The sequence below is a fragment of the Pipra filicauda genome, unplaced genomic scaffold (genome assembly GCF_003945595.2).
Source record: "Pipra filicauda isolate LSUMZ 115617 unplaced genomic scaffold, ASM394559v2 scaffold311_size1313980_pilon, whole genome shotgun sequence".
Taxonomy (NCBI): domain Eukaryota; kingdom Metazoa; phylum Chordata; class Aves; order Passeriformes; family Pipridae; genus Pipra; species Pipra filicauda.
This window is the reverse complement of record NW_024104434.1, coordinates 1112937-1140765: the sequence shown is the minus strand read 5'-3', so window position 1 is coordinate 1140765 and position 27829 is coordinate 1112937. Positions and strand designations below refer to the sequence as shown.

At 43.5% G+C, this 27829-nt stretch overlaps 1 protein-coding gene across 1 annotated transcript; it reads right to left on the bottom strand.

The window, feature by feature from the left end:
• Positions 1-175: 175 nt before the first annotated feature.
• On the bottom strand, positions 176-27594 carry ITIH2 (inter-alpha-trypsin inhibitor heavy chain 2). Its single transcript, XM_027739932.2, has 21 exons — positions 27192-27594; positions 25571-25645; positions 20550-20585; positions 19674-19846; positions 18882-18986; positions 18397-18559; positions 16678-16785; positions 15778-15906; positions 14987-15103; positions 13577-13745; positions 12246-12371; positions 11767-11948; positions 10490-10675; positions 9353-9492; positions 8842-9014; positions 6240-6374; positions 4467-4580; positions 3188-3386; positions 2584-2756; positions 1459-1570; positions 176-541 (listed from the first exon to the last, which is right to left on the bottom strand). Exons 1-21 carry the CDS (start codon positions 27273-27275, stop codon positions 394-396), a joined length of 2847 nt encoding a protein of 948 aa, XP_027595733.1. The 5' UTR covers positions 27276-27594; the 3' UTR covers positions 176-393.
• Between the last annotated feature and the right edge of the window lie 235 nt (positions 27595-27829).

Sequence of the window (27829 nt, the reverse complement as noted above, 5' to 3'; positions counted from 1 at the left end):
ACCTGCTTAAATTAAAGTATTAAATAACTATTAAACCTGGTTGAGTGTTACCCACACTCCAGGAGCCACAACACTGTTACAGCTCCGCTATGAAATGGATTTTACAGAACACTTGAAATTTTTAGTGGAGTTTACAACCCATTAAGTCGTACAACACCAAGAGCAAGACACCTCCTACAACCCAGCACGTCACTTTATTACAGATTTCATTTCTTAGCAGAAAAGGGAGTTACAGGGCTTTGAAACACTGAGCAGTTACAAAGCAAACAGTGGTGGAGTCGCCTCCAGTCGATGTGGCATGACAGGCTGACAGCTGCTGTTCAGAGGAGTTGTTTGGGCATGAAGGAGCAGATAAGACTTTTTTTGTGCTAAACTGGCTTTGTGGTGGAGCATTCAGGGTCTCTTCATGAAGCTGTAGAGGTGGGGGACGAGGTAATCTCTGTAGTGGCCGTCTATGAACCCTTTCCCGCTGTTGTGCACAAACCAGCACGGCACGTCGGTCCCAAGCACACGGTCTGTCCTGTAGTCCTTCTGCACACCCCTGGGAGGGAGAGGACACCCAAAATGAGAGTCACAGCATGGCAAGGAGGCAAGAAGACATTGATAATCCTGCTCAGTCATGGCACTGTTCAGCCTAAGTGGTGAATTGTGTGTCTTCCACCAGCAAAAAGTGGAAACAGCCACAGAAGGCAATTAATTTTACAGTTCTATGACCTCGTGGGCCTTGTGGGGATTCCAGGCACTTATACACAGACAGACTGTCCAAAGTCAGGTGCTGGGCAGCTCTAAGGACAGAACAGTTCATGCTCAAATCTTGTGTTCTGTTTTGGGCCCCTCACTCCAAGAAAGACATTTCGGTGCTGGAGCATGTCCAGAGAAGGGCAATGGAGCTGGGGAAGGGTCTGGAGCACAAATCCTGTGAGGAGCAGCTGAGAGAGGTGGGGGGGTCTCAACCAGGAGAACAGGAGGCTTGAGGGGACCCTCCTGATCTCTACAACTCCCTGACAGGAGGGTGGAGCCAGGTGGGGATCAGGCTCTTCTCCCAGGTAATAAGCAATAGGACAAGAGGAAACGGTCTCAAACTGCACCGGGGGAGGTTTAGACCAGCTATTAGGAAAAATTTCTTCACTGAAAGCGTTGTCAATCACTGGAACAGGCTGCACAGGGAAGTGTTCAAAAAAACATGTAGCTGTGGTGCTTAGAGACATGATTTTAGTGGCAGACCTGTGTTGGGTTAACAGTTGGACTTGATGATCTTAGAGGGCTTTTCCAATCTTAATGAATCTGTGAAATATGAAAGAACCAACTTGTTTCAAGTGTCTTAACAACTGCTAAACCCAGATTATTAGCAGAGAGAAAACAGGGATTTTCCCCCCAAGATCCTTGAGACTCAATAAGCCTGCAGACTGACATCCTTAAAAAGCAGATTTAGAGAGCAATAAAGCACGTGATTCCTACCTGGTGACAGTGAACTTGTTGCCCTTCACTTCCATAATGGCTTGTGGTTTCTCTGGAGGTTGCCCAGGTGTTTGGTGGTGGATGGACACTTCTGGTTCAGAGGCAAACTGACCTGATCAGAGAGAGGTTTAAAGCTCTTTGTGCATCCTGATCTTTTAAGGCTTTAGGACCTTTTTAATTTGAGATCTTTGAGGCTCCATGTCAGCTGCTGCTGGGCCTTTTTGGAAAATCAGACTAGTTCCAGCAGGAAAACCCCTCATGGATCACAGGGCACTGTGTCTCCAGTGCTATGGGATCACCCACACCAGGAGAATAAAGAGCTCTGCTGCTGAGCCAACACACTTGTTCTAAGAAAGCAGACTGGAGCTGCAAAGACTATTTGGGAAAACAATCTCCTCTGCTCCTCAGGATTCCCACACTTTAAAAGGAGCCTTGAGTGGGTCCATGGCTTATAGGGCTGATTTTCCCTATGAACTGAGCCTATGCTTTTGTTTTATGCCACTGCCAGAAAGGGCTGTCATTCAGGGGAGAGCTGAATTACAGGTGTTTGCACAGAAATCTTCTCAGAAGGAAGGTTTGAGGGGTTTGTTTAAGTCTTTTTATTTTCAGCTCGCAGCAGTTTAGCCAGATGGGGAAAGCCCTGTCACAGTGTCACCAAGTCTAGTTAGGTCTGTTCTGAAAACATCCTCTCCACCTGGGACAAAGAATAATCTCCTGGTCCCTGATGTTCTACAGTGTCCTTGGGCATTTCAGGACATTGAAATTTTCCCCATTCTCTTCTTGAATAATTTTCACATCTTCCCCACTGGGATACAGACACCAACAAATTAACGGCATGAAGATGTGCCAGGAGAGGTTTAGCTTGGACATTAGGAAAAGGTTCTTCGTGCAGAGGGTGGCTGGGCACCGGAATAAGCTTCTCAAGGAAGGGGTATGGCACCAAGCCTGCATTTGGACAATGCTGTCAGGCACGTGGTGTGATTCTTGGGTTTGTCCTGTGCAAGAGTTGGACTCAGTTATCCTTATGGGTCCCTTCCAACTCAGGATTTTGAAATCCACTCAAAGACCTAGAAAAACCCCTTCCTAGTGCACTGCTGCTCCCATTACCCGACCCCCAGCCCTTACCTATCAGCCCATGGGCTGAAGAAGAGAACTGGTTTTCAGGGGGAATGTAGATTCCCAGGAAATCAACATTCACTGGGTGTTTCTTCCACACACGGTGCAGCAGAACCATGAAGGACATCTCCTGCCCCACAGTGATGGTAACGTTGCTTTCCTTCTTCACAGAAACGAGAAGCCTGGCAGAGAGGAACCAAAGGACAGGCTCAGTTCAGCTGCTCAAACAAAGGCTCTCAGACCCCTTGAGATGCTCTCAGGTATCCAGAACACCCACACAGAGGTGGCAGATATGCCAGAGAATCCATCAGAGCCTTTAGACTGGTACCCAGAGGTCTGGCAGGACAGTGCCTAATAGGACAGACACTTCATGCCAGTGTTTAAGCAACCAAATCTTGCCCTACAAATTTAAGCTCTTGCTACAATGAATGGAGATTTTGGAGGTGATCCCATCACCTAAACAGTGTTGTAGGGTGTCCAACATGTCCAACACTGTTAATCTGCAGGTGAAGGTCTCCTGGTGTTGTGAGTCATGTCATGGCAGGAACCCTGAAGGTATCTCAAATAGCTTTATGGGCTTGTGGGAGCAGGTAAAAACTACTGCTCAACTTACTGTTTCCTAATGATGTGCCCCGTGTCAGACCAGGTCAGTGTGATGGCATGAGATCCATCTTTCAGCGTTATAGTTTCTGTGGTGATCTCCACTTTCAGTCCTTTGTTTTTGAAATAAAAACCAATTTTGCCAAAGTATGTGTTGAGTTTCTTATTCTCCATTTTCTTGGCCCCGACGAGCTGCCCATTGACCGCAACTCCTGTGAACAGAAGAGGAGGAATCTTGAATCTTGGAGCACTGCCTAGAGACCTGGAGTTCTGATCTCAAGAGGAAGCACCATGGGATCAACAGAAACAGGAACTCCTCTGACTCCATGTTTTTCTCATTTTGCCAGCTAAGAGAAGAGAATTATTTATTAAACCGCCTCCTGATGCTACTGTTCACGCCTTAGCAAAATAATCTGGTGGGAATTGCTGTTAGGTCTTGCTGGGAGTATGAGCTGATTCATAAGCCCTTCAGTCCCTCACTCTATGAAAAGCATGGAGCAGAAAGGGCAGTGGAGGAATGGTACCAAAATCCAGCCTAGCTTCACCTGCCCCCATATGCTCATTGCTTTTCATATAGGACAAGAGCAAACAGGCTAAAGTTGTGCCGGGGAAGGTTTAAATTGGATATTAGAAAAAATTTCTTCACTGAAAGGGTGGTCAGGTATTGGAATAGGTTTCCTAGGGAAATGTTGGAGTCACCATCCCTGGAAATGTTCAAAAAACATGTGCATGTGGCACTTGGGAACATGGTTCAGCGATGAACATGACAGTGTTGGGTTAATGGTTAGACTCAATGATCTTTATGGTCTTTTCCAAACTAAATGATTCTATGATTTTGGCTCCTTTCCCAGTGTTTGGCCATCCTCACTCCTACTCTGAATTTCACCTGTTGCAGCTCATTTCTGTAGCCTCTTATCCTTTAGCTGTGCATCTTGGAGATGTGCCATGCTCCACCTTCTCCTTAGGTGGTTGAGAACAGCAACAAGACTCCCCGTGGCTCTTCTTTTCACAAGCTTTATCAAATTCAGCTGCCTCAGCCTCTCCCTCTGTGCCCTCTGCTCCAGCCCCGTAATCACCTTGGTTGGCACCACTTAATTTGATCCAGTTTGTCAGCATCTTTCTTGTACTGCAAAGCTCAAACTCCAGATATGGAAGAAAATAACCAGAGCCTCTGACCACACTCCTGTCAGCACAGTCCCCCCTGTAGACAATTCCCCTGCCCCCTCAGAATATCTTTCAGACCCAAGACAAGAAATCTGTGCGGTAAAATAAAACATGTTTTACTCCCTTACCAGTACCAGGATCAGAAACCAAGTTTAGGATCTTCCCAGGCTCTGAGTTGATATTGAAGCAGATGTTCCTTTGGCTCTTGGGCAGGTGGATGATAAAATGTGGGTCGTTGTCAACTGAAACACAGAAAGCAGACAGGTGTGAGAAGCAGGTCAGCACCTGGCCAGGGGAGGGACACAGAGGCTGAGACACTTTGCTCAGGGGATTTTGAAGCACTTTTTGGGATTCCTCACAGGAGGACAAAGGACCTTTCCACTCCTAAAGTAGCTAAGGAAGGTCATAGATGCTCCTGACAAAAGCCCCTCAGACATTTCCTCCTCATATATTTTCCCTGTTAAAGGGAAGGCTCAACCTGGAGTTTTAGAAGCAGAATTTTATTTCTCCATGATGGAAGCCAGCCTCCAGGTGGGACCAAGGACCCAGTTAGACACCAGACAGGCACATGTCTTTGAGGTCTAGGTCCAGGATAGGACCTAGGGCACAAAAAGCAGGTTTTGGGTGACAGGTCTGTTCAAAACTAGTATCCAGCCCCCCCATGACCATCCTGTTTCCAGAAATGACATGCTCCCAGGACATCCATTTCTCAAATTAAGAAGCTCTTAGACATGTTACAAGTCCACATCATCATTTTGATGCTGGGTAAAGATACACCCTGCCTACCTACATCTCCCTGTCACCACTCAGACACACAGTGAAACAGGCCAGTTTCCTTTGATTTGCTGGTTTCCCTCGTCTTTTGGAAGTATTTAACTCTTCCTAGTGGACTAAACAGATCCCAGACCCTTGACCAAGAATGTCTTCACAGGAAGCAGTGGAGTAGGTACCCTCCAAGGAGCTTTTGAATGTCTTGAATATTTTGAATATATAGAGTCTCTTGAATAAAGCCCTCAAACATTTTTCCTTATTCTCACCAACTGCTTGGTCTTCCTCAACTTGATGCCAAGGCCTGTTCTGATCAACATTTCAAGGAACAAAAAGAACTCCCAGTGCAAAATGCTCGGATAAGTTGGACAGGTAATGTTGCCTTGCTCATCTTCTTTTCCAAGCACTTTCTTCACTATCTAAACTCTCAGTTTAACCCTTGAGCTGTGCGAGAAGGAGTTTGAGAGCTCTTTGTTTGATCACTACGTAAATACACACATTTCACACAGAGTTATTGCAGTTACACCGTGTTTATAGGCAGTGGTTCTCACAGCTGGCTTGTTTAAGTAGGCACTAAACTGTGGCAAAGGCCCAAGAATTAACAGGATCCATCAGTCATCAGTGCACTCGGAGATTTTTATCTAACACAGAACACTCATCTGTCATTTACAACAGCAGTAACTTTACAATAGCTTTCATCTGTCATTTTACAATGGCAGTAACTGTACACTGGCTTTGCTACTGCAGAGAAGCTGAAGTTAAGCTGAGGGAGCAGCCCCAGCCTCAGGGAAGCATACAGCAGCACATGGGGTCACTGAGATGCTTTAGGTACTATTAGGATCCAAAATAGTTTCATCCTTGCAACTGACAGTGTATTTTTTACAGGTTCATCAATTCAAAGCCAAAATTGCTGCATATTTTATAGAGAAAAAGCTTGATTTTATAAAGAAAAAGCTTGGTTTGGAAGAGACCTGAAAGACCTGCCTGCCAGGGGCAGAAACACCTTCCACTAGACCAGATTGCTCAAATCACTGTCCAATGTGGCCTGGAACACTTTCAGTGATGGTGATGAGTTGTTAGGTGATGGGTGTTGCTGTCTGGTGTTTCTTTGAGGAGAAATATTGTATATTTACCTCTGTTGATGCTCAGAGAGGACACAGGAGGACTCCTTTGCTCAGGCATGTAGCTGACTGGCACAGCTGTGACATTGGCCCAGGCTGGAATACCTTTGTTGTTATTAGGTGCATTTGGAGTTAATCCTAGAGTACCTGTCAGATGACAGCCATAATTAGGGTTCTGTAAGTGCTGACATATTAATAGCGTAATTTTCAGAACATTGCAGTAGATCAGAGCCTGATGTCTTTATATCAATGTAAAGCAGGTTTCCACACCATTTACAACAGACAGATTTGTGTAATGAAGCCAAGATGGATTTACTCCAGTATCTCCACCAGTGGATTATGACTTACCAGGGCAGCTGAACAAACCATAAGCTATCGGTGAAAAATGGAGCCTGACTTTTTAATCCTTATTTATGTGAGCAGCCCTCCCTTTATCAAAGCCCCCAGTGTAAGGGCCTAAGTGTTTTGCCAAATAAAAAGCTGACTTTTAAAAATTTAGCGTGTGGTAAAAGCTTTGCTGGCTTGGGGCCTGAGTTTGAGGTGCCTGACAAAAAGTAGGACTCTTCCTGCATGCCCTGGGATGTCCCACATACATAAAGGTTGCAAAGTGTAAGGATTTAATATAACATCCTTTCTATTCCCTTCTACTTGAACTCTATCTCCCTTTGCCATGATGGAAGCAGGAGAAAGTGTCCAGTCTCTCCCACTTAGTTCATAAAGCAACATGATCTTAAATGATCAATTTGTTTTGACATCTTGGCTGATATTGACTGCTGTGAAGAGGAATAAGGGGAAACAAGAGCTGAAGGACAACAGAAGGACAAAAAAGTGCACAGCTGAATCTTCTAAATCTCTGTCAGCATCTTCTTCCTTGTATCCCTAATTCAGACCAGAGGCTGCTTTTACACAGGCAGTTACGTGTGAAGTCAATCCAGATAGGACAGGAACGAAAAAGTGGACAAAAAACTTCTGAGTTCCCAGGTCATATTAATTTCACAGACTCTTATGTGTGGAGAAGCTGTCCCATTGACAGTCCAGTTTTGCAACAAGTCTGTCTTGTCAATCCTTTGAAAAGTGAGAGATTTCACTGTAAAACACAGTCTCTGTCCGTGAAGACACACAGTGCTGCTCCAGTTGGAGTTGTATAACAACTGACAGTAAATTCTATTTCAGATTACCCATTCCATGCCTTACACATGTCAACTTTTTGGTACAGCCCATGTGTTGCACAACCCTTAGCACAGATTTACTTTGATATTATTTTTACAAGCTCTACCCTCTGCTAAGGTTCAAGAGTCTTGTCCCACTGCCCCTGAAATCCATGGATGCCTTGACCCTGCTTTCAGTGCTGTGAAGTTTTGACTATTCCATTAAACACAGAGACATGAGATCTCCTATTAAAATCACTTAAATCCTCTGTATCATCTAAATCAAGATAATTATGCTCTGAATTAGTCAGCTGGTGCCATGTATAATGAGTTGATTACATGTGAATGCAATACATGCTATTTCTGGGCTGGACTGTTTGGTGGCTGTCAGCTGGAGTAGGCAGTATAAGTAACACTTAATTTCTCTTTTGGTCTCAGCTGTAGACAAGAACAGTAAATGAATCTAAATATAACAATTGACAGACATAAGAACCCCATGTAATTGAGCCAGAACATTTTTATAGTTATCCAGAAGCACGAGAGCTGAGCATGCAGGACATGTGCTCGGAATTTCAGTGACAATCCTGTTCAGTGTGAAATGCCAGATGGATGATGCTGTCTGTTGGTGTAATGTGGGTTATTTCCTTCCTTCACAACCAACTATGAATTCTCACATTTATGAATAAGGTTTTAAATCAACAGAATCAGTTGTTCGAGGGGTTAATCTCCTACTCTCAGTGGTTCTGTAACACTGGTGGTGTTTTCCCGACAGCCACAGCTGTGCTTTTCCAAATCGCTGACTGATGAAGGTGCAAAACAGCTGCTGTTGAGTTTCATTGGAAGCACATGGCTGTGCAGGGATGACTCTGGATGCGCTGGACATCCAGGGATGTCAAGAGCTACTGCTGTGAGATTGACTCTGGTGTATAATACTAGAACAAGCCAGCTCCACATCATTTGGCTGGATGTAAGGTTGCTGTAAATAACAAGGTCTTTGGAACATTTATGGAAATAATGGATTTAAATCCAGAAGTTTAATTAATGAGGGACTCAGTTGTTACAGCAACTCAGGTTCCATGACAGCTTGTGACTGATTGAAAACAATTTAGGAAGCTTCCAAAGTTTAAAAGTGGTGATAAAATATGGTTAAGTCAATTCTACAGCTTCAGGGCAGGGAACTAGAGGTGTCTGTCCCAGTGAGAAGATGTTCAATCTGTGAAATTGTGCACTTATTGGAAAAATCATCACTGCACAGTCAGTCCTCACTGAAGCCAATGGCTCCAAGGAGCACCTGTGTAGCAAGATACTCTCAAAGTGGCTGAAGATTTGGTCAGTTTTCACTGAAAATACAGATTATCCTTTAAGTGGAAACACCTGGTGTGAACAATGAACACAGCTGTTCTTCCAACGCCAGGAGAACAAAGCCAAAATGAGTAACACAGTAATGTGCAGAGTGAGACACTGACCTGAGCAGCAGCCCTTCCTGGGGTCTTTGGGTTGGTCTGCCAGCATTATCTCATCCTTTTCGGCATTCTCTATCAGCATGGCTGTGAAGGGGGTGACGATATGATGGTCCAGAGACATCTGTAGGATGGATTTGGTGATGTTCCTCTTCAAAGCTGCAGTGGGGGCTGCGTTTCTGGGTGGAAAAAGAAGCAGAAGGCATGGTTAGCAGCTCCAGAGGGCAGCTGCTATGGCAATTCCACCATGGAGTTGTCATAGAGCCAAACTGGGAGGTGGTGTGAGAGGGAAAGGCTAAGGGCTTGTGTGCATGCACTCTGCATAAGGAGACTGTTTTTGGCTTCTGTGGGCTTTGGCTTGGGCTCAAAGAAGCCCAGTCCATCTGCTGGTCTCAGTAGGAGACTTGTTTCTGCTTCAGAGGAGATTGATACTGAACTGCTTCGTGGCTTTCACTCAGGCTCTGTAATCAATTCCTCAGCCCCACAGCCAGGTCTGTTTGACCACACCTCTCCTCACCTCTCTGCCATCATCTGGTTGACAGTCAGATAGGCCCACAGCTTCCTGGTGAACTCGGGATCGGCGTATCTGTCTTTCTTCATGAACCCATCCAGTTCCTCAACATCTTTCAGGGTTTCCATGACCAGCTCTGCGTTTGCCTATGCAGCCAATGAGAGATAAAGGTAAGGACAGGTGAGCCAGGAGAATGAGGTGCTTTTGAGCTCCCCTCTTAGCATGGTTGGGGTTAAGGACCCATTCTGGCTCTGCCCATGGACACTTCTAGGTGAGAAAGTCCCAGAGCCATTGGCTTGGCTGCCATGGGGAGGGGAGATGTAACAGTCTTCTGTTAAAGACACTTTTGTGACAGTGGATTAAGTAGTTTAGGAAGCTGTTAACAGTATCCAAAGAGGGTACTACCACGTGCCAAAAGTAGAGGCTCTTAACAGAGCTTTGTAATCCTCCCCTCAGGCTTTTTCACATCCAATTCCACTGAGGAACAGGAACCAAACTCTACTTTCTCCCACAGACCCTTGGACTGCACTGTGTTTTGGCGGGAAAGAATGTTGAAGATGCTTTATTTTTTTTCTCTGCAACTAACAAATGACAACTCCTAAGCTCCGTATGAGTGCAGATATTTCAGCTCCTCCTCAGAAAGAAGAATCTGGATATAGTAAAATTCCCACTCCATCCCAGTCCACCTGGAAGAGCAGCCCTGAAAACATGGGGAAAGTCTCATCCAGGCAGAACACCAAAGGGCAGTGCTAGGACTTCAGACATTTGTAGATCCATCAGCTTGAACTCCCCAATAGTGGGAGGTTCAGGCATGAAAGGAGCTGCCTTAGGGGATCTTCCCCACATCTTTACAAAGCATGAAGGAAAATCCATAGTCTTAGTCTGGTTTGAATCTTGATGGTACAAAAATCAGAAGGAAGTTCCTCTGGCAGGCTGCAGGTCTTGACTATTCCTGGCTGTACTTGAAGTTTTTGTGAAACACTGTTGGACAAACCCCCCATGAGTTTTCTCACACTCCCGCTCAAAACCTAAGTGGAAAAACCCACTCCACTGGCAATAACCTTCAGCAGGGAGCCTGTACACATGAGTGAGTGAACCTCCCCAAATTCTCCGAGCAGGTATCCCAGGGACACCTTCACTCACTGCAGTCGCTGTGACGACGCTCTCCAAGTGCTGAAGGTTTTCCGAGTCCACCTTCCCAGCCACTACAATCTCTGAGCCACCAAAGTAGTTGTGGAAGCTGCTCTGGGTGACGTCTGACACTGACTCCTGGGGGTAGTTGAACTGAATCTTCTTCAGGAGTGGGGTGGAGACCTGGTTGTAGAAATTCTGAGATGGAAGGAGACAGAGAAGTGAGTTTGTTGTACCTAAAGTGACCCTCCCACACATGCCACTCTTACTGAAAGGACAGCAGGTGACAAAACCTGGAGCCCTAATGAGCAAGAGGGACTCTCCTTGTCTCAGAGATTGCAGACTTCTTCATACTTACACCTTAGTACACTTGTAAGGGGGTACAGCAAGAATATCTAGTCCAAGTCTTGTGAAAGTCAAAGGATGATCAGAAGCTCATGGGCTGTGCTTTTCCTAGACCTAAAAGGCTTGAGCACAGGTGTATATGGGCCTGAATCCACTCTCAGGTTGGTCAGCTCTTAGGTAAGACACACAACTGCTTCCCATCTAATTCTTGTCAAAATATAGACCTATATCTCCTTTTTACTCACTTCTGTGCTGTAGACTGTGTACCCCTTTCTGCCCCTGTTGTACCTGACTGATATGAACTGGGATGTGTGCACATTTGGGCCTAGCACATGGGACCAGAGAGGGAAAAGAGGTACCCATGCAGTGCTGTGGGTGGGGGCTGTCTCATACACAGGGACTGCACTCTCAGGGCTGTTCTGTTTGGCAGAACACCAGGTAGTGTGTCCTGGCACACCTCTGTGGGAAGGAAGTATGAGAAGCCTGTATACATGTTGAAATCACTGGATAGTAACAGTATAAGGATGTCAGAGTTTGGTCAGCAGCAGTTGTTGCTCACAGACTTGGAGCCAGAGCCTCCTTGAATTGAGCTTTTTCTTACACTGGTAAGGCCTGGATTGTCATTTTGTGTTTATATCCAGGCCTTTTATTAGTGCTGAAATGGCCTAAAGTAAAATCCAGGCCTTAATTTTAATTCAGAAAAATATTTTTTTTAATAGTTAAAGTTGTTTTATAAAATATTAATCCTACAATGAAGTAAAGGATGTACTATAGATACTACAGTAACCGTAACTAGGAGCACTTAAGCTGAAATACAATTGACATCTTGCAGGACTCTCCAGGAGAAATTATGCTTTTTGTGACCCTCTTTACAGTGAAATTACCCAGCTCCACAGCTGTGAACAGGACAGGGGAATTTCAGAGGCGGTGGGTCAGAAACACACCTTCATTTGGGCAGAAGTCTCCTGATTTCCAAAAATCCTCTGGGCCATGCCACGGTTGTCAGTTGCGATTCTCTGCAGGAAATCGTAATCCACATCAAACCCAATCCCGAGGCAGAAGAGAGAGAATTCATCCTTTATGCTCTGCTTCACATTCTTCTGGATCGTCGTCAGCTTCAGCTCACCTTGGAGACACAGAGAGGGGGACATTGCCCTGAGCAAGAGAGGAGTCTCCTTCAAGGTGAGCACATTCGTGCTCTTCCAGTGTCTCTGGCTCTCTCTTAATATTAGGGAAATCTAGACAACAATGCCAAATTTCCATTTTGCAGTGCCTGCAGCAACATTTGAGCTTCTCCTGGATGGAGATCAACAAATTGTTTTCACCGAAGACAATCTGTTTGGACTCTTTTTTTTTGGTACCTGATGCATTTTCTCAGGCAAATCCCACCAACCTTTCTTCCCACCCAAAGCAGGATCCTTACCTACTGTCGGGTCTCCGTCAGACACCAAAACGATCATGGAGACTGAGTTAGGGTCCAACATGCCTAAATTTTGGGCTTCATTCAGGATGAAAGTGGCTCGGAGAAGAGCTTCGTTGATATTTGTGCCTGTCAAAGACAGAGTGAAGAAAACGAGTTTGATTCTTGCTGAGTCCAGATCAGTTCTAAGATTATAGTGGAATTAACACGGACAAGACCTGAGATCAAGGCAGCAAAACCCCTCCTCTGTAATGCTTATGGTACACCTGCCTGCACTCTGGCTCCCTGTATCATCCCAGGCTGTCATCTTCATGTGGGCCCTCCCATTCCCCCTCACTAATTCCGGCGGGAACGTTTGAGGTGTTGGAAAGTATTTGCGGTGGGGAGAGTTAGTGGGTTTGCAGGCAGGTGATTGAATGAGAGCATGAAGAAAACAAACTTTTCTGGCCATCAGCCCATTCCTTGGACAAGAAGAGGTGTATGTTTGCCGAGTTTATCTAAAGGTTTGATTTGTGGCACGGAAGGGGCAGAGGAAGAAATTAGTGTGAGGGTAACAGGAATCTGATGGCTGAACAGTCAGAGAATAGGTATTTTCTTTGTCAAGAAAGAAAAAAATCAGTGAATCCAGAGACGACAATAAAATGCTGCATTGAAAATGGCTTTTCCGGATGGGAACAGGTGTCTAAGCTTACCTCTTGATTCTTAAAGAGTAACAAAGTCAGAGAGCATGGTTTTCTGTTCCCAACACAGATGTGATTTTGGACAAGTCTGTAACTTCATGTTACCAGTGAAAACTTCCAACTACTCCTGTTTGTTACCAAACTGAGGTGCACTTCAGTTGGGCTACTGACCCCACCATTTTGGGGGGAGAAGCCCTAATTCCCACGTGACCATTCTCAGGTGCTTCTGTGGTTTCTAACATATCAATCGCCCTTTGTTTCTTTGCTACCACATGGATCTCCATCAGTCAGGGTCTAGTCTACAATTTAGAGCCAGTGGGGAACCTGGAGCTGGGCTACTTAGGATGTGCTTTACAAAGGCATGGGATGGACTTGACCTTTCAAAGAACTTTGGGATCTATGAGGGTGGAGGTAGGCAGCTGTTCTATGGTCTGTGGTCTATCTGCCCTACCTCTTTCAGTAAAAGGAAATGCCATCCCAACCCCTAGCACAATAAAATGCAATTCTTGCTCTCATTTAATCCCAAGGCATGCTTTTCCTACCTTGGGAATCAGACTTTTTGTTAGGAATACTCTACCAATCTGAAGGCTGCCTGAGGCACCCATTCCTGTGATCTCTAACTTCCACGAGCACCTTGCAATCAAAACCCCATACCCCCATTGGGATGGATTGTCTGGATGTACTTCTTGGCATCTTCAACCTGCGCTGGGGTGGCTGAGACCAGATTGTCTCTCCAGCATCGGACGTTGTGGTTGAAGTCGATGAGGGAGAACTGATCAGCAGCACGGAGCTCACTCAGGATTGCCTTCATGGCCTCGATGGTCTGAGGAGAAATTTGAGAGAAGGTAAGTTTGTATTTCCTGTTGCTAAAAGCATCTTCTTAACTCGTGACTGCAGGCAAATGGTTGCCTCTGAGGAATAGCCATGTGAGCACTGAAATCCAAAATGGAATTTGCTGTCCAAATATCTCCCTTTTTTTTTACACTTCTTGCATAAAGTTGGACTTTCCACCAAACAAACACAGGAAAAATGCAATTAGGAAGATTAGGCTCATGTGACTCAACCCAGCCTTGCTAAACTTCTGGTAACCCTGACTGAAGTGAGAGGGAACAGCACTGGAGGTTCTGGAGAGAGCAACTGCTCAGATCAGCTCAGGAGTTTTAGCTCTGTCTGCAATGCAGTTGTTTCAGGCTGGGTAACATCTTTTTGAAGATGTGTGATTTAAACAAGTGACAATTAACCTGTATCCCAGTTTTGCAGCACTGATTTCCCCACGGAAGCAATCTGCCAAGACTCACTATCGTGCTCCAAAGCAAATTCAAATATACCTGGATCATCCCTGGCTAATGTTTGTCTAGTCAGTCCTTAAAACCCTTCAGTGACACATGATATGCAATCTCCTGAACTCCTCTTTCAGAACTACAGGGTTTTTCCTAACATATAATACAAATCTCTCCTGCTGTAAATCCATCTGATTCCATCTTATTTTACCCTGGGTGGGCATGATTGTCAGTTGATGATTTTCCCTTTTAGAACAATTGTTTGCATGTTTGGAGGCTGATTATGTATCTCCAAGTATTTCCCTTTGCAGATTAAAGGTTTTTATTTTTCATATTTCTTTCCCCCTCTATGGGTTATGTTGTCTAAAGAATTCTTACTGCTCTTCAGAGGGTTGTCAACAATTTGTCCACATTTTGAAAGCAGGGATGTAGTACCCCCACTGAGACTTTCCCAAGATTCAATAGGGAAGATTAGAGAAAAAGGGGTCAGAACCTTTGCAAAATGTTTTGTGATGTCAATTAAAATTTTAATTTGGAGCTAAAATCTGTATTATGATGGCACCACCTCTTCCTTGCAACATAGAAGGTGTATTACAAATAAAGAGTAAAATTGTGGAGTCTTTGATTCACCGAATATTCTCCAGGTTCACTGAGATTTTCAGTGGAGTAAAGAGTAAAGAATTAAGCTGGTATTTTGTGTGCCAGTGTGTTACAGGATTGCACAGTAAAGCACATGGGAAAAGTTGGCAGGAGGCTCATTTTGCAATAGAAGTCAAACACTTACTTGTTTCATTTTCAGTCCCCACATTGAGCCACTGACATCTATTACAAATAAAATGTTTTTGGGCAGTGGATCAAGATTTTCTGGAGCAAAGAAGTGAATGAAATATCCATTAAAAATCTGCAAAATAAAATAAAAATATCACAGTGAAGTGAGCTATAGAAAAGATTTCAGGACACTCAAGACAACAGGAGAGTAGAAAATTCTTATTTTCTTAATGAGCCAATTATTTCCCTATTTTCTTTTACTATTCTTCTTTATTGGCCAATTCTAACTTTCAGCTCTGCAAGTCTCTGCAGCCTTACACCATTTATACTCCACAGTCTTTACTTCTCATGAATTAAAGTCTGATTCTCAGACAACTGCCATGCACTAGCACAGGGAGAAATGAAAAACATTTTAAAAAAAGACTGTTCTGCCTGTAATAATTCAACCTCATAACTCAGCTTCATGTTAACATAAAAATAGTGATGTTCTGGTTGTCTCCCTGTGATGTATTGGTACAACATCCAATGACTCTGATTCAACATTAAATCACCAGAGTGCTGTTATGTATAAAGACACTGGATTTTGGACATGACAGGAGTCTGCTCCTGACTATACGTAAGCCCATCTCTTAGTCATAAATTAAGTAAATCCATTCTGCCCACTAAAAATCTCTCTGTTCTTTTAATTGGATACAGAGCTTGTTCTCGTGCTTATTCTCCCGAAGGATGAAGTTTAGCACAATTTACTTAATGACGGCAATTCTTGTACTCCCAGATCTCTCTCCCCAGTGGGACAGCAACACTCACTTCCAGTTCCCCACCCGTGGTTTCTCTGTTCACGTCGTATTGCACCACAAAGTTTCCGTCCACTGCTGTGGATGAGCACGTGGGGCATTTTCGTTGTTGGGCCATCGTTGGCTTGAAGGAAACATGAGCCTTGAAATGAGAAGAGATCATCAGTCAATCAGGTGATGTGCGAAAGGTGGACGATCGAAAACACGAAGAGTCCAGCTCTTCGTGAAACACCTGAATTTCGCTGAACGCTTTTCTGTTTTCATTATTTGCACTCTCAGTTTAAGCGGAAAATGGACTCCAGAGAAAAACAGCACCAAGGTTTGCCTGGACATGTTGATTCAGTAGTAGCAACTATGATGCAAATAACATGACCAGTCTAGAGCAGCAAATATTTCAATTAGAGCTGTGCAAACCATTTCTAGTAAGCAACGCATCGACTTATTTAACATTTTCCTGGTTGAAACTATCCGTCATTTTATCAATATTTTTAATAGATTTTAACTGTTTTTAATAGATTTTTTTGCCCCCAAAAAAAACAAGAGCTCTTTTTTCTGTAAATTGAGCACTAGGAAACATTTTAATTAGTCACATGTTTTAGTCACACAGACTTTATGGGTTTTTTTCCTCTGTTTTAACTGGATAACTTGAAATTTCCTGAGAAGGTAAGACATAATATAGCCCTATAGTACCTCTGAAATAATTTGCTAAACTGTGAATGTGGGTGAAAGAGACATAAATTTGAGCCTGTATACCAAGAAACAATACTACCTGGAAGATAATTATGGAAGTAAAGACAGACTTTTGCCATATTTTTGCATGCTCCCAGCAGGTACAAAATAAAAATGCCAGGACCGCGTAGGGCCAAGTGGAAAATTGAAGCTTTCATGCTATTTCCAGCCTGTGACTGGTTACCTTTTTCTCTCCCTTGGAGATGGTGGTGATTCCATCAAAATGATCTCCAAGTGAGTTGGGAACGTGGACATAGCGAAGTCCCTGCGGCTCAATAATGCGAACGTCCACCTAAAGGCAGGAAAGGAGGACATTCAGCACGGAGCAGTGCCAGTGTGGAACCAGGATCTTGGGAACTCTCCACAGACAAACTCCAGCGAGGGGGTGGGTTCCCCTTGAGAATGTTCCAGTAGGGCCAACCCCATTCATGGCGGGGATCCACACAGTGCTTAATATTGACCATGGAGGAAAGGTAAAACGAAAGTGTCCAAAGAACAGAAAGAATCTGGGGGAAAAGGCACAAAGGAAGCACAAAGTGGCTCTGCCTCAGTGCTACTTTGGGTTAGGAAGCTAGTAGGAACTCTCTGTGATGAGTTGTCTCCCCGTCTACTCATGCTATTGACAGTGCAGAGAGTACTTTTTCTTTTGTTCGGATGGCCAAGGTGATTTCGAAAATAGATTTTTTTATCCTGTCAGCCTGAGATAAGGCCTTTTTTCTGGTTGTGTTTCTGAATAGTTAATAAGACAACCAGGAGGCAGAACACATCCTTTTCAGCAGGACTAACTCAGGCCTTTGGACAGCTTGAAGCAGATCACAGCCTGCACCAAGGAAATGTGAGCAGCAAACTTTGGTATACAGTTTGTGCTGAAATCATGGAAAGCTGAAGAAAACATTTATGAAATGGGAACAAAGAATGGTCAGATGGAATTGTGCAACAAGCCCTGCATCCTGTGTCTGTTGATGGAGGACAGAGGAGACCTCTGGATGAGTGTAAGAAAGAGGGTAAGATTAAAACCGAGTAAGAATAAGTAACAATACTGCACATAAGTTCTGTGCCCCCAACACAAGAAGGACATGGAACTGCTGGAGCAAGTCCAGAGGAGGGCCATGAAATTGATAATGAAACTGGAGCACCTGCCCTATGAAGGCAGGCTGAAAAAGTTGGGGCTGTTTAGCCTGGAGAAGAGAAGGTTTTGTGGAGACCTCACAACAACCTTCCAGAATCTGAAGGGGCTACAGGGAAGTCGAAGAGGGATTCCCCATCAGGAACTGTAGTGGCAGGACACGGAGTAATGGGTTCAAACTGAAAGAGGGGAAATTTAGGTTAGTTATACAAAAGAAATTCTTTACTGTGGGGGTGGTGAGATACTGGAACATTGGGGGTGCCCCATCCCAGGGAGTGTTCAAGGTCAGATTGGATGGGGCTTTGGGCAACCCAGTCTAGTGAGGAGCAAATGTGTCCTGCCTCCTCTCCCACTAGCACATCTGGGCATCTCCTGAATCATGACTGACTCACATCAGAACCACTTGCAAACAAGCTTTGTCATATATATGTGCTTGTGTGAACTTGCCTTGACTGAAGGAAAACAAACAATATTGATATTTATTTGGAACTGTGCTTTTCACAATAATCCCAACTTCATGAGACGTTGTCCTATGAGAGCTGATGATCTCTGAAAGACTGTCCCTCCACGACCAGAAGATGATTTCTCTTAGAGTCATAGAATCGAGTTGGAATGGACCTTAAAGATCATTTAGTTCCAACCCCCCTGCCACGGGGAGGGACATCTCCCTGATCTACAGACGAAGTGTCCTGCTATGGGGCTCATAGGAGCCATGGCTGCTTTCTCAGCAAGGGTTCACCTGTGGGGTTCTGCCTCCACACACCAGCTCTGCTTTACCTCCATGTGCTTGGCCAGGCGTCCTGGCTTCACAGAGATGAGGTGCTCGTAGGAGCTTAGTCTCCTTCGAATCATTTCGTGATAGTGAAGCTGGAACTGGATCTTCATTCCCGGGGGCACATTCACTTCAGTTTGGAAGTTTTCCATATCCAAGGCATTGCTCCTGAAAAGTCAGCTGTGGGGTTATTTCGAGGAAATACAAGGAGAAAGAAAGCTTCTCTGCATTTTGGTTTAGATTGATGCATTTGCTGAGTCTGATTCTAACTGTGGCCTATATCAGGGAGCTGCAGTGGTCTCTTAGCAAGGTATGTTTTAGCAAGATGGAAGCAGACAGTTTAATTCCATGACAATTAAATATCAGAGCTGCTCTAAGTAAGAATTTTCCTTCCCAGGATCCCCCCTCATCTATCTCCTCCTGGGATGGATCACCTCAGTTCTCCTGTGAACAAGTCCAGTACAAAATCCATATGCCAAAGTGTTTATACCTGACTATTCCAGCAGCTTTGCCTTTGGCTTTTGCTTGGGAGTACATTCTTCTGGCTTCAGATTTTTCTCGAATATGGCTGGTAAATGTTATCCCATTGATATCCCTAGGAGAGAGAAGCACAGTCAGATTGAAAAAAAACAACTTTACAATCGACTGTTTCTTCACTTCACATCAGTGAAATCTAAGCTGGTGGGAAATGAAATAAGAAGGTTCTTATTTAACCTCAAAGTAATGAAATCTGATTTTCACTAGATCTCTATCTTTTTCCCTACCTGCTTTTTTTTTTTTTTTATTTCAGAGCACTATTGTGCTCTGAGGATGATCTGTTCTCCTCCACCTCCTTCACACTTTCCCCATGCTTTGGGCAGGGCAGGAAGTTACTGGTGCCATGGCTGGTTTGGAACATGGATCAGGACACGTCTCCGACCAGCAAGCTGGCTGCTGCCTCTCTGAATTGATAATGAACCAGGATAGTTTCTGTTCAGTGAAGGCTCTAATTTGGGAGTCTCTCATTTGTTCTGATGCCAACTTGCACAAGACATGTGGAAGCTTATTCCATTTGAGACTTCTTGTCCAATTTTATTGATATTGCCCAACGGCCCAACAATTACTGGGGAGGAAGAGCTGGACAGACAAACAGACTGATGACATGAGCCTTTTTTCTTTGAGAAGGCCTGCTAAAATTACAATGAACCAGTAAAATAGTGAGGTGTTTTGCTTTTGCAAATACTTCCTTCCCGCCCCACTGAACGCTGCCAGAGCACAAGGCTGATACCTGCCCACTACTTACATAGTAAAGTTGTCAATAAAAGCTCCTTTGGGGACTTGCACATCAAACACTATGGGCTGGGGCCGTTTTGCATTATTCACCATTTTGGCTTGGATCATTGTGTTGGCCAACCGAGATGTTATGGTGGATTGAACTTTGTAGCTGTACAGACCTATCTTGTCGTCGTCCTCCACCTGCAATTGATAAAATTACTCTATAAATTTAGGACATCAATAGAAAAAATGCCCTTAAGGGCAATATCAACCTTTTTTTACTATAGTCTCAGTACCTATTTTTTAATTGCTGTTAAAAATGGCAGCTAGGTGGGACATGAGTTCAAGTTCCAGATATCTCCATATTTTACCTGGCAATTGTGGCAGGATACTCATGTGAATATAGTTCATTATAACACTCCAGCTGAAAGAGGGAATGTTCCTTGCTTTTCACCATGCAACCAGTCCTTGGAATCACTCTATTGATGCAATGCAGCATGGAAAGCTATGCAGTAATCCTCAACATCATATATTGAGAAGGAGAGAGCTCACATTTTCAACAAAAGTCCTAAACAAAGGATACCTGAAGCATTGGTTACTGACCTAGTGTTGTAAATGGTTAAATCACAGCAGTGGGAGAACAGTATTAAACTGGTCTATTAAGACATTGTCTAATCACTTTTGATGCTTATTTCTTCATATTTACCATACCCTTCTCCCTCCAAGAGCAGATGTATCAACATCATTGTGCAAACAGTGCTCTGTTTAAAGAAAATAGGTTAATACCCAACTGGCACTAAAAACAAGGAACTGAACAAACAGAAGGATTGATTTCCAAAAAAATGGTTAACTAGAAAATCACTTTGTTCCGTATTATTTTCCGCAGAGGAAGAAAAGAACTCACCAGATCTCCAACATACCCCCAGTCGGATGTGCTTCTCTGGAAAAGGAAAAGATGGAGGAGGTATTTTAGCAAAACCGAGAACACAGACTGGCTGTTTCAAAACAGGGATCAGAGTGTCTAAAAGCTGTTTTCTAAGAACATGAATTGCGGAATCACAGAGAATCACAGAATCGTTAAGGCTGAAAAAGACCTCTGAGATAAGCGAGTCCAACCATTAACCGAACGCTCCCAGGTCCACCAACGAACCATGTCTCTAAGCACCACATCTGCACACTTTTTTGAATACTTCCAGAGACAGTGATTCCACCACTTCCATGGGAAGCCTGCTCCAGTGCTTGACAACCTTTTCAGTTAAGAAATTTTCTTTAATATCCAATCTAATCCTCCCTTGGTGTAACTCGAGGCTGTTTCCTCTTGTCTTGTCACTTACTACCCGGGAGAAGGGACTGACCCCCATCTGGCTACAAGCTCCTGTCAGGGAGTTATAGAGAGTGAGAAGGTCCCTCCTGAGCCTCCTTTTCTCCAGATTGAACACCTCCAACTGCCTCAGCTGCTCCTCATCCGACTTGTGCTTCAGACCCTTCCCCAGTTTAATTACCCTTCTCTGGACATGAATGAGAATTGGTTTGAGTTCTCTGATTTAGTGTCAATATTCCTTTTGTCTTATTTTATGCATTTATACATGAAATGTTGGAACACGCAATCTCCCAGCTGTGACTCAGAGCCTCTCAAAACCAGGACATCTCTCTTCCTCTGTCTTTTATTTTATTTTTTTTTTATAGAAAACAGAGAACAAAAACGTTCTTCCTGAAAGCAAAATATACTGGCAGAAAGTCATCCTCCGACACCTGATCTATTAACAGAAAAATTCTTTTTTTTTTTTTTTTTTTTTTTTTTTTTAGGAAAAGTGGAAAAACCTTAAACTCTAGATAATTTTAACTCATTTTCACTTATATTATAGAATATTTATGTATTATACACAACGTGTATGTATTACAAAACTTTTTGTATAATTGATATTACATTTATATTCTTGTCCATATGAAAGTTAGTTATGTATGCACTGCTTAGAAGATCTGAAATTGCCCATTAATGGTTGTGTTCTTTCCCCCTACCTAATGAATCGTTCCGTTTGGAAATTTCTATGAAGAGGTGGTGACATCTTGTGGCCATTTGAATAATTCTGTTTAATTCCCTAAAAAAACCTCACACAAACAGTCCTGGGGTGGGATTTGGCTCACCGAGTTCTAGGGGGAGATGCAATCGTTTGATGCAGAGATCTACATTGATGTTATCATCACAATTAGGCAAGCTCAGCTTTTCAAGGTCGATGGTGTGATATCCCTCATCTGAAAATAAATGCTCTGGTTTGGTTGAATGAGTCCTACCCCAAACCATGCTGGCTGTAGGGATTAGAGGAGTGGGCACCCAGTGCTGCTGGCAGTACCCAAAGACACTGTCCTGGCTGTCATCTTGAGATCCAGCAGATCACGAGGCTCCTGTAGGTTTTCCATGATATCTGACACCCAGCAAGGTGTCTTGGACACAGATCCATACCTGCAGGCAACAGAGCTGAGCCATTCAGCTCCACAGACTGCAACAAAAACTTAGGGAGACTAGTTCAGGTGCCTATGGCTAAATTATAAAAACATACCAAAATATACAGATCTCAACAGCAGATGCTCATGGAAATGGCATTAGTCACATGGTGCACATAAAGCTTGACCTACAGTTGTTAAGTTCACCTGATGCTAATTAATATAGTGTTTCTAGAGAAATCTTGTGCAGTATAAGAAATGATGATGTCATAATAAGATCATTTTAAGGAGAAGATTTTAAGGATCCTTTAAAGCCAGATAGAGAGACATGACTTCCACCTGCCTGAGAACAAATGCAGGTTTTTATTTTCTAGCTATACAAGCTCTACCTGAACCATTCAGACTGGGATTTCAAGATCTGGAAGTTTATGGCTCTCAAAACCCTCTGCAAAGCCCAATGGACTGATTCTTGCTCAGTCCATCCTAACACCCCATAAACTTCCCTGTACGGTGTGATGGACCTTCACATCTGATAAAGAACCAGACCATGAAGAGTGACTGCTCATGGTATGTATTTCCCCACACATACTATTGGCATAGGGAGCATCACCAGATGGAATACAAATTAAGATTAAACCAACCTTAACTGAAACAAATTTAATTTTGAAAAGATGAAGGTTAAGACCTTAGTACAGAGAGGATTTTATTTATTGGGGTACCTTTCCAGTTCTCAGCTTAGGGTTCCTGACCCGCTTTAGGAATGGTGCTTAAAGCTTTCAAGATGTCCAGGTTTCCTTCCTGATTGTTTTTGATGGGTGGAAGAGAAGAGGGAGGTGCTGATGGAGACAGGAGTTTATCACTTGCTCACATGGTGACTCCCACAGCTGTTGTTAGAGGCCAGACATGGGGTGGGCCAACCATACCCCTTAGGATCTCAGAGGCTGCAGAGGGCAGCCACTCCAACAGGTCAGGAGGACAGAGCTGTACCCTACATCTTCAGGTCCCTGAATCCTAGAATTATAGAAACACAGAGTCACAGAATAATGTGGGTTGGAAGGGAGGGACACCTTTCACTAGACTAGGTTGCCCCAAGCCCCATCCAACCTGGCCTTGAAGATACCAACACCTCAAATCCGAGTGCTGATGTTGTTGCTGAGAACATGGGCCTCTGTGGCACATGAAATTCGTGCTACTTCTGGTGTGAGGATTCATGGCTGACCATCTAAACCACATCCAGACCTGCTGATGATGGCACTGGACAAAAAGAGGATCTTGTGCCATATCTAGTGTGTCTCAAATTGCTAATTAGGATGGAGACAACAAGTTCCTCAGGAACCGTCTGAAGGATCTGGTCTGACAGATACCCTGTCTTCAGGTACTGGGAATTGTCTTCTCCTGACACCTGTGCAGGCTTATGGGTATTTAGCCCCTCACACTGATCGTTGCTCAAATCACTGGGCATGAATATTGCAGCTACCTGGTAAAATAAGGAAAGCAGATTCAGAGATATTCTGCTGCATTAGACAGAAATTAACTTAAGAAACTAAAAGGAAGATGAGATCTGGAAGTGTTCAAGGTCAGGCTGGCTGGGACTCCAAGCAATCTGGTATAGTGGAAGGTGTCCCTGCCTATGGCAGAGGACTTGGAACTAGATGGTTTTTAAGGCCCCTTCCAACCCAAACCGTTCTGTGATTCCAACCTCTCTCTTCATTTTTCCTTCCTGTGCTGGTTCTCTTGGGGAGGAAACCAGGCAGGCAGAGCACTGAGGAAATAGGTGTGATTTCACCTGGCTCTCAACAGCCAGATATCAGGACCAACACAGGGGAAGAACATCCTGCCTCACAGTCTAGACACAAGCTCCATTATCTATCTCTACAACAGAGATAACACCTCTGCACCACCACATAGAGGTTCACAAGGTCACCTGCATCCAGCCCATGGGACACTCTGCTGCTGTGGTCACGAGGACCATCCACACACCTGAGACACAGCATTTTTGGAATTACTCAGGAACAAATATTTTTCACCAGAATACCTGATCTGGACCTAAAAACTTATTCTGTCTATTTACAGATAATCAATAGGGTCTGCAGAGGAGCTCTCTTGTCCTGTTGCCCATGGGCTAGTGACTTTACTGAGTCTACCTCATTGTAGAAAAACATAATTATGAAACAAAAATTTGGGAGACAATCTTCTTCTAGTGATAAACAGTAAATAACTGTGTGCTTGTTGTTGGTCAAGAGCTGATGTCTCAAGATATTTTTTGCATAGTTCAATTTAATCTCATTGATTATATTTTATTGTGACTCAACTAATATAAAGGTAGATGAGATCTTAGTTCTATATGGGAATATAAGCAGTAACTGATGTAATAAAACCACCAGTAGAATTGCAAATTACTGCATGCATATGTCTATACCTGTGTGTATCTGGAATTTTTGGGAAAAGATGCAACATAATGCATATGGTATTAATACAGACATGTTGGGAAGAGATGACACCCTGAAGAAGTGCAGCTAGAGAGGATTTCTCCTTGGATCATGATTAAATTACTTAAATACTGGCCTGGCATATGTGAGTGGGCTTGGCTCATATTCATGTTAAAGTCTGCCACTTTCTGCCACTGTAATTGGGGTCTTCAGGTGTCAATAAGTTCCATTTACACTCTGTGTGAAGCTCCTTTGGAAAAGCCTCAGCATAAAGAAGAATCAGGTTTGCCTGTGTGTAACTTCAAAGATTCTGGGAAATCCAACTTCACTCAAGAGGATCTTTTGTTTTCCCTATATTGAACAAGCTAAAGAAAGGCAGCACCAGAGCTGGAGGTCCACTCTGATCATCATTTCTTTCATGCAGTGTAATAAAAGTTAATACCTTCAAACAACTGATTTCATGATTATTATCATTAATTTCTACTGTGTAAAACACGGGAAAAGTCCTGCAATGCTGTTTCAAATGTTTCTGTTTCCCAAACTAACAGACTATAATGATCTGCATCCCATCAGTGGGCTGGAAACAAATTTTCTTTCCTGGTCTCAGTCTCCACCAGCTCATCACCCAGGTGACACTATGTTGCACTGGAGCACAGTGTCACATTTTTTACCAGAGTTAAATAGGAATGAACTTAGTATCCATGGGAGTGAAAGGTTTCAGTCTCTGCTGCCAGTGTCTGAAGTCCTTCTCTGTTTTCTCATGGAAAAGCCTCACCAGTATCAATGGGATTTTCACCACACATGAAGTTAGACGAGCATCTCCATTGCTTATCCTCTGAACTATGTTCCTTAGGAACAGGTATGAAACAAAGCCTTGCTGTGCTTAAAGAATAGTAGCAGTTCCAACAAGAGATATGGAAGTCTCAATGCCTATAAGGACCTGCTGGTCCCACCTGATTGCACACTCACAACCCTTGACATGGAACAAGCCTCCTGGAAGGAGCTCCCAGGTATTCTTGATTCTCTTTTCTGGGAGCATTTCTGGGTACTGTACCTGGTACCTGCCATTTCTCGTCTTGGAGCTTGAAGGAAATCCATCAATTTCTAGGTCAATCAAGTTTTCCACTTCCTAAAGGAAAAAGAGGAAGAAAGAAAAAGTTGTTGCTGCAGCCTTGGTGTTTGACTTATCACTTGATTTATTATTGATTAGCTCTTTAGTAGAGTTCCAAAGGGAATTAACCTCCCCTTGGTGCAAGTGAGGAGCAGATGCACAAACCATCTCAGACAAAATCCTTCAACCTCACACATTCAACTTCCCTCAGAAGCCAACCAGCTCTATAAATTCTGATGAGATCATGACCTTTACCATCATTTTATGGCCTTTCCTTCTAAAACGAGGAGTAATATTTAACATGAAATGACCATAAAGAGCAAGAGGCAGATGATTACTGTTAGGATGGGTCTAGCCATGGTGACTACAGCATTTCAGACTCTGATCTAGCTTAAATCAACAAGTTCAGAGGACTTCTGAGAATTTCTGCTCAGACCAGTAGAAATTGTCTCTGGTTTTACACTAATACACCTAAGAACTAAACTTATCCTGTTGACAGCAAAAGAACATCAGATCTTTTCCAAATGCAAAACTGTTCTGATTCAATTAGAAGTGCAGGTCTTACACCACAGCAATACTCTTAATTAAATTTTGTTGTGAGTTTAATTTATGGCAATAAAGTAAGTTCCAGTACATTAGTTCCTTTCCAACTTACATGATAATATACACACAAAGGTTTCCACAAAATTAACTTAAATTGTCTAAGCACATTGATGTTAAACTGATATGGCATCTATGGTTAGAAAGGACTGCAGGTCTGGAATATTTTTCCTCAGAATTAAAAACTCTGAAAAAAAAATGTTGCTGTGTCATGAAAAGTGCTGTAAGAAGAAAGAAAAATAATATATCCCAGCTCACTAGGGATTTTTATTAGTCCTGCAAAGGAAAAGAAAGCTTCACATCATCCTTGCTGACTTCACAGAAATAATGTAACACAGCAACATGGAAATTGGTGTAGATACCCAAATCTAAGTTCACTTGAGTCCAGGGGTTTAGGTTTGGACTCAGTTTCGGAGTCAAAGCTAATAACTAATTCTGTTCATCATTGTATTAACCCAATTAAGCTCTTCTATAAACTATCTCATCCCTCTGCTGAGGAATGTACAGTCAATAGGGTCTTCATATTTGAATTACTGTTAACAAAAACTCAATTCCATATGAACCTTTGCTGAAGTTCATAGTGGTCCATACAGGACACCCTGTCCACAAAGCTGTCTAGGTGTTTTTTTTCTATTTATTCCATGGAAACAGGATATAAAATATGCTGAAGGTCTGATTATAGAAGCGCAGTTGCATGTTTAAAGGTAACATTGGAGTAAAAATATGAAACCCGCTTGAAAAGAAAGTTGGAGTTGTGCTCATACACTTCAGTAATATTAAAAAAGCAACACTATGAATGGTAGGTGAAAATCAATTATCAGAACAATCCCAGTTACAGATAAAAGTAGAGGAGAATTCATGAGGCACAAGCAGAGAGGCGAAGCAGTGACTTCTGCTCCCACTGCTGCTTCCATCTGGACTTCAGCAAGGAAGGAAGATCTAGGCCCTGCCTTTGAATACTCACATCTGGGATTTCGTCGATGACAAGATCAAAGCTTCCTACTCCAGAAACGAGGAACAAAACCAGGAAGCAGATCAGATCCTTCATTTTCCTCCAGTTTGTCTCCTAAGAACGGCCTGCGCAGGTACCAGACACAAGTCCTTCCCTTCTCTGAGACAAGTTCAAGGAAACAGCTCAAGTTATGCAGTATTTTGAACAAAGTTCTGACTTTGTTTAGGCCATAGGTAAATATTTGCCTTGCAACACAAGTCCGAGCAGTGGTGCCTGAGCAAGGGTTATCCAAATAGTGTCTTCAGTCGCCCCTGCCCTCGATAACAGCTCTGGCCTGGATAGGCTTGCTCCTTGCTTTTGTAGCTTCCCGTGATGTTTGACTAACTTCCTGCTAGGCACAGACCTTGGGGCATCCAAAACTTCAAAAGATCTCAGCAAGGAGTCTCTCTTGGCTTGTTTGTTTGTAGTAAGCGAGGTGCAGACTGGTTCTCAGCACGATGGAGGCAGCAACGCTGTGCTTCTCCAGGGGTCCTCCCACCCAGCCAACCCACAGGGGTTGGCAGGGACCTTTGGGTTGGATCCCGACCCACACAAACACCCTTTTTTTTTCCATTCTGCTGTGAAAGCATCGTGGCTGCTGATGGAACAGT

Bases quoted from the DNA above. Each gene is read 5' to 3' on its own strand.
- ITIH2 (XM_027739932.2), bottom strand. From the start codon at position 27,275: ATGAAGGATCTGATCTGCTTCCTGGTTTTGTTCCTCGTTTCTGGAGTA. The intron at 19,847-20,549 runs GTGAGTTCTTTT...TATCAATTGCAG, and splicing joins GGGGGTATGTTGGAGATCTG to GTGGAGGACGACGACAAGAT. The intron at 9,493-10,489 runs GTGAGTGAAGGT...TTGGCTGCATAG, and splicing joins GCGTCGTCACAGCGACTGCA to GCAAACGCAGAGCTGGTCAT.